Source organism: Alligator sinensis, unplaced genomic scaffold (assembly GCF_000455745.1).
Source record: "Alligator sinensis unplaced genomic scaffold, ASM45574v1 scaffold693_1, whole genome shotgun sequence".
In the NCBI taxonomy this organism is placed as follows: Eukaryota; Metazoa; Chordata; order Crocodylia; family Alligatoridae; genus Alligator; species Alligator sinensis.
In genome coordinates, this window is record NW_005841987.1 from 1,645,836 (window position 1) to 1,657,437 (window position 11,602).

The following is an 11,602-nucleotide window of genomic DNA, read 5'->3' on the forward strand; positions in this document are numbered from 1 at the left end:
ATTATTGCTAAGCAGTTCTTAGGCCAAAAGCACTGTTTTGTGTAACATTCTCTAGAGGAAGTGGGACCCTCATACTCATTATGAGCCTCGGTGTTTCCAAGTCTTAGGCTCTGCTCACCAGGCAACTCCATATCACTCTTCTGAGAACATTAAAAACATGTAAAACAGGAGGGTCATCTGATGCTGCCAGTCCTAGACCCCTTTTCCAGGATTCTCTCTGGATATTTTATCTGTTGGCAGGGATGATGTATACTATAGGTTGTGTGGCCTAGCATTTTGAAGTGACAAGGCCATGGTTTAAGAAAAAACAGATTAAGTACTAATAGTGGATAGTGTCCCACAGGTGTCAAGGGAGATCAGTACTCCATCATTTCAATCCTTCCTTCTATTAATAGGAAGCTGCTGGACCGTGCTCCTGAGTCTCAGAGACTCATTAAAGAACAAGTGCACTTCTGGAGAAAGTTTACTCAGGAAGATAAGACATTCAGGCTACAATCAGACATTGCATTTGTCCGGGGATAAACAATTTTATCCTGGAACAAAGTGCAGTTGTTCAGGCATCCATCTCCATTGTCCCAGGATACATTCTGAAAAGGTTCACAGGATAAGAAGTACTAACAGTTTATCCCAGGTCAATGCAAAGTTAATCTGAACGGTTATCCTGGGATTGCATCAATGACTCAATGACAGAAAAGTAATAGTGCATGCAGCTACTCACTAAACCCTGATTATTAGAAGGATGATGTGTATTCATGCCATTCTGGGATATTTCTGCACTGAGACAAACACAGGTATAATTTATTCAAGGGCAAATGAACATCTGTTTTTGGCTTTATAATCTTAAGCCATTGACCATCTTTGCTCGTTCACATGAAACTCCTATCCTAATTTCTCTCTCACATTCTTTGCTCTTTTGTTTTCTGTCTTAATCTTTCACATTCTTTTGTGTCCATCCAGCTTTTTTTTTGTCCGTTAGTCATGAATCTCCCCAGCGCTGTCCATTGTGGTATTCCTGGAAGTTACTTCTTCAGGTAACCTGTTCCTCGCTCTGTATGAAACAGATCAGGAAATGATAATACATCATAGGGGTGCTGCTTCCTGGGAAAAAGAAAATGAGAAATAATTGTTTTCTTAGTTCTGATTCAGGTTGCAGCTTTGTAATACCTGGATACAGGAAACAAAAAATCTTAGGACTCTTGCTTCTTGAAGATGCATCAAAACACAAAATAAAGAGTAGCTCACTGGGAAAGGTGCAAATAGGACAACTTTTCTCCTACAAGCTGATCTGTAGCATTGATTTGGTGTGGAGAACAGAATTACAGACTAATTATTTGTATCTGTTCTGTTTTGCTCAGGGTAAATATTGATTGATGGGTGCTGTATTTTGTCCTGCAGCACTCAAAAGGTTATTTTTTTTAAAGGTTAAGGGATGCCCGTGCAGTTATGATAGTGCTGCATATATTTGACCAGTGATATATGAATATATGTACTTACATGCACAGTTGCAATATTTTTACATTCAATTTCGTTAACTGTGAATAAGCTAAACATGAAAGGGGTAAGGATTTTGGGGGTGAGGGGGTGGGAAGAGGGCAGTCCCTTAGCAAAAATATAGTGGAATTTCATGATAGTGAGAACGTTGCAATACCCATAGTCACAGGCCAGGCTGGTCCAACTTCTAAGCCCCTGGGGTCCACTCCAGTAGGGGGTGCATGCTGTGTGGGTCATACCACACAAGCCACAGGCCACTGGGACACACAGCATGTGGATGCTCCCCTGCTGCTCCTTGCTGCTCCTTTGTTGTTGCATTGCACACAAACCCTGCAATCCCACCTTCCCCACTGCACTGTATGTCCTCACACCCCCCACAGGCCTGCACCACAGAGGCACAGTCCCCCTCCGTCACTGCAGTGTGTAGCCTTACAGACACCTCTCCCTTACAGACACCTTTTCCTCCATGTAGCTCCAGTCCCCCTCACCCTCAACACTGCCCCACTCCCTAGCACCAGGGCAGGACACAGCAGCTAGAAGAAGGAGCAGGATACAAACTTTTGGTGCTGTTACATTCAAAGTAATTGGAGGAGCAGCAAGTGTGTGAGAGTCACAAATTAATCCTTTCTGGACCCCCAGAACCCACTGGCCACCAGTTGGACACCCCTGCCATGAAGTGTGGATGTATGCTTCTTTAACCCAGCTTTTACCATCTCTCCTCAAAAACCACAAAAATCCATTGCTTGCAAAAAACGTGACATGTCGTGTCTTTCTGTCTCTTCCAAGTGCAGTCTGCATTCTGGTACTTGCTTGAGTCTTGTTGACGCAACAGCAACAACATCCAGACTTCCATAGCACTTTCCAGTTAAGGATCTGAAGTAGTTTTACAAACACAAGACATCCAGTAAAATGAAGTAAAAAAAATCTCCATTTTACGGAGGTGGAAAATAAAATATAGATGACACAAAGTGACAGGGGGAAAAGCTAACTCCCCTTCTTCTGACCCCCAGTTCACCCTTTTGCACCAAAGGTGCTTTTGTATGTCAATGGCCTTGGACAAGTGCTAGAGCATTCATTTGGAGTTCGTAGCTGAGTCAGTCAGAATCCCCAAATTTGTTGAATTCTCTATTTGATTTGCCCAGGGTATCAGCAAAGACAGGGTAGAGAAAATCTGAACATAAAATAGCAAAGATAAGATAGGAGGCTGTTGGATGTTAACCCAGGAACTTGGAGTTTAAAAAACAAAACAAAACAAAACAGGGCAGGGAAGTTCTGGACTTCCAAAAAGGTGCTGTTCAGTTAGCTGTTCAGACTAAGGTAGACACCATTTCTGGGTTTTTTCTACCTCAAGTAAATCTCTCCAAATCTTTGCAGCTACACTTCCCTGAAAGTCTTACATATACAAAGATGAAACAGAGACCAGAAAGTGTTTTACCTTTATATGGCTTGTTTGAAATGTTATAACAATGGCTTAAAAATTACAAGCTTTCATGCAATTGTAGCTAAATAATGGAAATTGCATGATATTCCATTTATGATGTGGCATGCCAATCTGAACGTTTGCCATTTTGGCCACCAGATATTTTTAGTTTTTTCAATGTATACTAAATGTATTAATCTTTGCATTTGTGCTATGAAACTGCACTACCAAGAAGCCTAGGCACATTGACTTTAAATAGACATGTGTACTTTGCATTCTATCTTCATAACATGTTGTCATGTTATATTGTATGTATTTATTCACAACACCTCATTTACCCTAATGAAAAATTACTTATTGGAATCAGCTTCCTTTATTGGCACCAACAGTCAGTCCATGCACTATTTTATTAAAAACAACACCAACAAAAAGAATAGAAAGATAATGATGTTACTGTCAGATGAATGGGAACTGAATTAGAAACACTAGCTGCAGTTCTGTTTTAGGTTAAATCAAATTCTACGGGGTCAAGTTCTGGATTGTATATTACACCAAGTTTTGAATAGCTTGTCTCAATAAACAAGCATAACTTATAAGAATGCATATAAGCTAGAAAAGATTGCAGTTTTAAAAATTCACCTCTTCTGTAGCTCCCCTCATGTTCACTTCCAAATTTAAGTTATCTTTCTATGTCACATGGTACTGAAAGGTAACATGGGCAGAGGTAGTTTAGCAGCTGTTACAGTCTACATTTAAAAATCAGTTCTTCAAAGGCCAAGTAAGTGGTCCACCTAGGAATTCCTACATGTCTTGAAAGGGCATGACAGAATCCTTTGTGCCTCAGAGATGCAACAAATTCATTTAAGAGTTGCTGTGATACCCTTCATCCTTGTATTGGTTGCTACTTAGATGCAATCACATCCCAAATTCCAAATTAACTATTACAAATTCCTGTTTGATATTTTAGTTTATAACCATATTTTAAAATACCAGTTGGCTGTAGCTGTATGATGTAATTTTCTGATTTAAACCTCAGAGGAATCTCTGCAGAGTTTACATGATTATAATACCCAGAATACTTTAGGGGGATCGTAAATGTTGGAGTGTAAACATTATTACCTGGTCAGTCTGTTCCTCTCATTTACCTCTGGCAAATAGGCATGATCAGGTGAATGAAATTTGGTAGCTTCCCCTTCTAATTTTCAAGGGTCATGTTTAAGCCTTATGCTAGTGGTCTGGAACTATTGTGTCCATAACATCATTCCAACCATGTTGAAAATTTAGTTTATACCTTATATGATTTACAGTGTATGGTCTGGTCTTCCAGGGGTCATAAATGTTATATCCAGGTACAACATTTTAGACAATACTAAAGCTCAAAGTCCAAAACTAGTCTGCAAGAAAACATTTCCAATGAAAGCCCCTAAAATGAATTATTTTCCCTGAATACTAGGATTCTAGCTATAGCTATTTGTGGCTTTCTGCCTACATCCTTTATCATGTCTACACTGTTGTTAGTAAAATATACAGAACTACTTTATGCCAAAACAATGGAAGTTAATGCAGATAACTTGTTCCAGAGTTAACCATCAAATAAATCTTTTTTTTAAAACTGTTAAGTGAAATGGTTCTAAAACTTAAAAAATTGTCAAGATGATGAATACTGTGTGTGTAATACAAGTAAATACCACAGAAGTGATTGCACACACATGTCTTACATAAAGGATATTAAATAGTTTATTCCAAAGAGAAATTGGTGAAGTCTTATCTAATATTATTAAAAATTGTGCAATGACAGGTCAGACTTAAGAAGACTGAAAACTGGGTAAGAAGAAGCCATCAGAGCTGGAATTTGGGCCACATGTCATTGGAGATAAGTGGTAAAACAGCAGCATAACTACAGTGGGCGACTGGGGCAGCAGCGCTGATTTGGGCAGGGGAGTGGGGATAGAAAAATAGCTGCTGCTGCTACTGCCACTACCACATAATTGCACCAGCGGGCTGTCAACAACCAGAAGTCACCCCTATCCCCATGCATCCTGCTGCCACAAGCGCCCAGCAGCATTGTTACATCTCTGTGATGAAATATTAGGAGGAAGAATATAAGGGTAGCCGCAACTTTCACACTTCAAGGGACTATTTAAATGGCAAATAGTTTTCAGACCAAATTATGCAAACAGGCTACACAACGCCAGCTAGTTTTTACTTGGCAAAATCATTTTTAAAAATCATTTCCTAGGATGGTAATGTAGAAAATGTATAGTATAGTAATGTAATGTAATAGGAAATGTACAGTAATGTGAACAAGACCTAAATGTGATGTGCATCATGGTATTTATTTGGACTGCATTTAACTACATGCCATTGTAACTCGTTGGCTTAAAGATAAAAATAGTATTTTTAGCTATAGGTCTCAATTCATATTTAACTGTAAGAAAAATATAGTTATAACCATTCTGCATATGTAGAATCTTGGTTCAAAGTGTTTAACTTGTTTGGGCAAAATTACAGATGTTGAGCCACTAGTTGGTCCTTCATTGTTTTAACTATAGTAACTTTGGTGTTATCAAAGACCAGTGAATTAATCTTATAGAAAAATTATTCTCAGAGTAAACGTGCTATATCTAGTTAGTCTATAAGGTGCAAATCTACCCTGCCTTTAACTACAGATAGTCATTGTTACAAAGAAGTATGTAGCAGAATGGGACCTGTAATTGTTGCTGTCATGGTTTGTTTCTAAGAGCTGAGAGGCAAAGGTGCTATGCTTGACTCACTCATAGGCTTCTTTAATGTAGATTTGTCACTTAGCCTATCCCAGCTTCAGTTTTTTCCTATGTCAAATGGGGTTAATAACACAGTACAGGAATGTACAAGACATAATTAATTGGGATACTCTGTAGTATTTGAGAACCTCAGACTGTAGGAGTAAAAAAAAGTAGTAAAAGGCTGTAGTTTATGTGGATTTTAGGATTACTTTGCTATTAATGCGTGCCTATACACATGCAGCAAGTCTGCACCAATGTGCTGTAATTACAGTTAATCAGTTAATTGAGTCTGCTGGAGCATGGTAATTACTGTGCTCCAGCAGACTCCAGTGTCACATGTATTAGCATCCCTGCACTGAAAAATGGTGGTGGGGGCACTTTAAAACTCATTTCACAAGCTTTCGTTAAAGCACCGCTGCCGCCATTTTTCAGAGTGAGGACGCTGATGCATGTGACACCCTGGGCGCTTTAATTAGAGTTGCTCTTGGAGCTGCTCTAATTAAAGCACCTCCGTCCCCCACTCCCAGAGCATGTGTATAAACACCCAATATTTCCACATTTTTTAAATTAAAGGACACAAAGTAAATAGGGGCCTAAAAAGAGATGCAGATTAGAACTGTCACCAAATTTTTCAAATTCTGATGCCTAAACTTAGGCACCACTGACCTCTTCCAAACATCTAAATGACCCAGCACTCAGAAGCACCAAGCAACCATTTGTCTCACTGATTTAAACTTTCACTGTTATGGGTGTGGAGAATGGAAAGGTGAGAGTGTCATGGGGATAGTTATTTGGGCAGCAGCCCTGCTTCTTACTGCATCTGTTTAAGGGTCCATCAGGAAATATATCAAGAAATTCTACTTCTATGGTATTAATACTATATGAGTGAAATTTAAGCAAAGGAAATGACAAATATTATTTGATTGGAGATGGCTCCTGTCTCCATATATATGGTACATTCCCTGCTGCTAAGACATTTTTTCCCATAAAGTAGCATGAAAATCAACTGTAATTTTTTTATTTATGAAAGGTTTTGATATGATTATATATTAAAAGTTACTGGAAAACAGAAGCAGTATTGGTATGAAAAGAAACTAATTCATTCATAAAAGTGGACAAAATGTTTTCAAAATGAAATTGGTGGAGAGTGGCTAATATTTCTAGGAGATAATTTAGTTCACTTCGTGTTTATAATATTGGTAACTGATTTTGGTGAGGAGAATGAATGTGAAATATCCAAGTCACTGATTGTATCTACCATATAGATATAACAAATAATGGAGAACAAAAAGAATTTGGAAGATGTAGACGACTGGGTTAGTAAATGGAAAGTACAGCTTAATGTAGATAAATGTAAAATAATATGTCTGGGGGCAACAACCCAAAATAAGGAGTATGTATTAAATGGAATAGTTATGCTGCATACCAACTAGGAAGAGGGATTTAGAGGTTATTGCAGAAAAATCCTCAAAGCAATTAGTCAAGTGTACGACTGCAATAAACCTCGCATAGTATGTATATGGTTGAATTTTGGTAATCATTTCAAAGAAAGGGTCTGTTTGCACTTAAAGAGTCTACATTGCAGGGTGATGTGGATGATTCCAGGATTTAAGAATATTTGTTTTGACAAAAGGCTAAAGAAGCAATTTATTCTCAATTCAGAAATGCAGGCTTTAATGGGATTGAGTAGAAGTCTAAAGAATTGTAGAAAGGGTTGATAAAATAGAGCAAGTGTTCTTTCTGGTAAACAGTTCAATAAACAAGTTACACAATCTAAACAATTTGGAAATTAAAAGGAAATTGGAAATTCAAACTTACCTATTTATCTTAAATGGTACTAATCACATGAAATGTGCTGCCAAAGAGGGCCACAGAAGCAAATGATGTTCAGGTGAATGAATTTAAGGGATAGATATACATTTAGGAAAGGCATGACTTTACAGGAAATGGTGATAGAGCATTACAGTCAGTTTTATATGAATTTAGGAAAGTTCATTTCACAAACTGGTAAGAAGAAGTAGCTGCTCCCTGGGATGGAACATAATTCAAAGTGACTTAAGAAACATATATCAAAGTAGAACTGTATAAAATGTGACATTTTAAATAGCACTAAGTGATCACTGTGTGCTGAATATCATTCTGTCGAAATGTACCATATTACTAAGAAGGAAAGGCATGGAAAGTAGGGTTGTACATAACTTCACCGGGTGTTTCGTTTCAACTTGTTTCGAGCTCAAAACAGTGAAATCGAAATGAAACAAAAGGCTTTGAAACAGCCTCAAAATGAAATGACGGCACTCAAAATGTTTCAAAAGTTTCAAAATGTTTTGAGTTTTGAAGCTGGGCTTGCTTGCAGGGAAACAGAAACTAAGGAGAGGGAGGGGGAGGAGTGAGGAAGGACTGCTCTGATATTGACTGTGTAGCTGGCCAGTGACTGTGATCCTTCCCTGAGGTCCCATCTAATCCCAGTGCTCTGGGGGTGGGACAGAAAAACAGCTGTGCCTTAACACACACACACACGTGACACAAGTTTTGCTTTCAAGACTTTGAGGTGCAGTTTCCCAGAAACCCCTGCACCTATCTCCATGAAACTTGGCAGGCGTCATGGTGTGAGAAGAGGCTACTATCCCTGCAAGTTTAATCCAAATTGGGCACAAAACGACAAAGTTATAGGTAGTTTCATGCTTCCCCATAGTCTATAGGCGAAACGTTGAAACAGCATCAAAACAGCGAAACAGTTTCGATGAAATGAAACAAAACAGCAGTTTCAAAATTAAACGAAACTCAAAAGGAACACTGACCCATTGAAATGGCAAAAATGGAAGTTGAAATGAAACGGTGCTGTTTTGCACAGCCCTAATGTGGTCCCCATCTTTAAAAAAGGGAAGAGGGAGGACCCGGGCAACTATAGGCCCGTTAGTCTTACTTCAATCCTGGGGAAGCTCTTTGAAAAGATTATCAAGGAGCAGCAGGGATGATGCTCAAGGGCAACCAGCATGGTTTCATTAGGGGCAGGTCCTGTCAGACCAACCTGATTGCCTTCTACGATCAGGTCACAAAATCATTGGACGCAGTTGTCATGGTGGATGTAGTCTTTCTGGACTTCAGGAAGGCCTTTGACACTGTCTCCCACCCCATTCTCATTAAAAAGCTAGGCGACTGTGGCATTGATGCCTACACAGTCAGATGGATTGCAAATTGGCTGAGGGGTCGTACTCAGAAAGTGGTGGTGGATGGGTCATATGCGACCTGGAGGGATGTGAGCAGTGGAGTCCCCAGGGCTTGGTCCTTGGGCCCGCACTGTTCAATTTCTTTATTAGTGACTTGGACGATGGGGTGAAAAGCACCCTCTTTAAATTCACAGACGACACCAAGATTTGGGGTGAGGTGGGCACGCTAAAAGGGAAGGACAGATTATAGCGGGACCTGGACAGGTTACAGGGGTGGGCAAATGAAAATAGGATGGGATTCAATACTGACAGGTGCAGGGTGCTGCGCTTAGGCAGTAGGAACCAGCAGCATACCTATGGGCTGGGGAACTCCCTTCTCAAAAGTACAGTGGCAGAAAGAGATCTTGGAGTCATTATTGACTCCAAAATGAACATGGGCCGGGAATGCGAGGACACGGTCAGTAGGGCTAACTGCACCTTGTCGTGCATTCACAGATGCATCACAAGCAGGTCCAAGGAGGTGATCCTCCCCCTCTATGTGACACTGATCAGACCACAGCTGGAGTACTGCATCCAGTTCTGGGCACTGCACTTCAGGAGGGATGTGGACAGTATTGAGAGGGTCCAGAGAAGGGCCACTCACACGATCCAGGAACAGCAGGGCAGACCCTACGAGGAGAGGCTATGGGACCTTAACTTGTTCAGCCTTCACAAGAGAAGGCTGAGGGGGGACCTGGTGGCCGTCTATAAACTTACTAGGGGAGACCAGCCGGGATTGGGAGAGACCTTGTTCCCCCAAGCACCTCCCGGAGTAACAAGGAATAATGGCCATAAGTTGTTAGAGAGTAGGTTTAGACTAGACATTAGAAGACACTACTTCACAGTCAGGGTGGCCAGGATCTGGAACCAACTTCCAAAGGAAGTGGTGCTAGCTCCTACCTTCTAAGTACCAGGCTCTTAGATGGTCAAGCCTCCTAAGAGGAGGCTTGACATTTACCTACCTGGGGTCATTTGAGCCCAGTATTCTCTCCTGTCCAGGACAGGGGGGTCGGACTAGAAGATCTACAAGGTTCCTTCCGACCCTACATCTATGAATCTATAATGGAGAGGTGTAGCCTTGAACGCATGATAGGAGAGTCAAGACCTCCTGGCTTCTGAGATTGTCTCTGGGGTCTCAGGAAAGAAAGTTCATCTCTCCACTTTAGTTTCCCTATCTGCAAATGGGATTTTGGTTCCTAGAAGGAGCAGCAAACTGAGGTGCTCCCTAGTTTGCTTATATGTGATTTGAGTACCTGTGTTTCATCCTGCATTATGCAAGTCCTGCCTTTGCTTAATTCAATGAAATAGCTATGAGGAGCCAGCAGGACCCTAGGCAGTTTGAGTTGTGCTCTATACCATGTATACTTTTCCAAGTCAGTGTCTTGCTGTTAGATCGTACAAAGCGTACAAGCATTAGAATAGAGTACTGTACCTTGGACAGTGGTAAGAAGCACCCTTGTTTTAAATGTCAGGCAGGTGAAATATAAAATATGCTTAAGAGACTCTAATGCTATTGGTCGTATGTACAATGACATCCTAACATTATTTCGGTTATTTTCTTATCCATTTTTTTTTTTTGTGGAACCCCATTTTTTATGGAGAGCTGTATAGGTCAGGTACTGAGTAGAGGGATGTACCACACAGATTCATGTTTTATCCCAGGTTTTTAGTAAATGAAAGTTAACATAGGATGGATGTTGCCCTTAATGTAATGATTTATGTGTCTGTGTCTTGACTCTGGCAGATGCTCACATAATAACAAACACCACTACACTTCTTATTTACCTTCTCCCTAATCTTAGCAAAAGACCAAGAATGTATTAGCTAAGGAAGAACTGCCGTGATACCTCTTAGAGCTGTTTTCTTATTTCACATTTTGTAAGGCTATGACCACATATGGGGTCTTTTCTATGCAGTATTGGTGCTGTAACAGTACTGGAACATAAGACACTGTCAGAGTCTAGGCCTGAGAGCCTGGTACTTTTTAAAGGCACTACTTTTACCAAGATACTGAAACTATCAAACTTCCAGAGGGGTTGTTCCTAGGATCAAAACTGCTGACTACATGGTCTTTTATTTTTAAATGAGTTAATTAAACAGCATCAAGTGGTATTATTTATATCTAGTATAAAAACAACATAGGATTATTCTGTTTTGCTAACAGGTTCATGCCAGAACACAAACTGGCCCATTTGGAGAAGATAACTGGCGTTAAAGGAAATGGAGATACTTATCTATTTAAGGGTCTGCCTCTCCAACAGAAGAATGAAGCTACTGGGGGTTTAATGAAAAACAGCAACTCAGGTCAGGGGTCTGGACTTTGTGAAGTACAGTCTGGACTTTGTACCACACAACAAGAAAGCCTACATAACCCATTAACAGCAGCGGAGAAATTGAACAAGTCTGAAGCATCAGAAAGTACAAATCCTTGTCAAGAAGAAGATAAGCAACATCTGACTTTTAACCCCTGTAATATTTTGAGTGGAATGGACTATCAGCAAAGACCTTTACACATTGTCTGGCCTCACAGGTGGTAAGTGTTGTACAAATCAAAATACTATACCTTTAAATGATTTATGAACTGGATTTAATACTGTTCCTGTGACTTACAGCAAGTATAAAGTTAATGTCATAAGCATACAACTGACTTGCTATGTATGCAAATGTGCAGCATCACAAACACCTAACTGTTTAGAGTAATTCTTTAGTAATATCTT

At 40.0% G+C, this 11,602-nt stretch overlaps 1 protein-coding gene and 1 long non-coding RNA gene across 12 annotated transcripts in view; one reads left to right on the forward strand and one right to left on the reverse strand.

The window, feature by feature from the left end:
- The window catches only part of GTDC1 (glycosyltransferase like domain containing 1), a 317,443-nt gene that overhangs the window by 253,723 nt on the left and 52,118 nt on the right, over positions 1-11,602 (forward strand). For 10 of the 11 annotated variants that reach the window (XR_003093474.1, XR_003093476.1, XR_003093475.1 and 7 more), the window contains one exon: positions 11,050-11,418. The exons of the other annotated variant lie outside the window; for it this stretch is intronic. Coding sequence is in view for 1 of the 10 variants with exons in the window: in XM_006021326.3 (XP_006021388.1) it covers positions 11,050-11,418 (369 nt within the window). In the remaining 9 variants the exon portion in view is untranslated. The remainder of the gene's footprint in view (positions 1-11,049; positions 11,419-11,602) is intronic. 11 annotated transcript variants of the gene reach the window in all.
- Positions 738-11,602, reverse strand: part of LOC112549885 — an 84,607-nt gene continuing 73,742 nt past the window's right edge. Inside the window, exon 4 of the long non-coding RNA XR_003093486.1 lies at positions 738-1,098. This is a non-coding gene — a long non-coding RNA (uncharacterized LOC112549885). The remainder of the gene's footprint in view (positions 1,099-11,602) is intronic.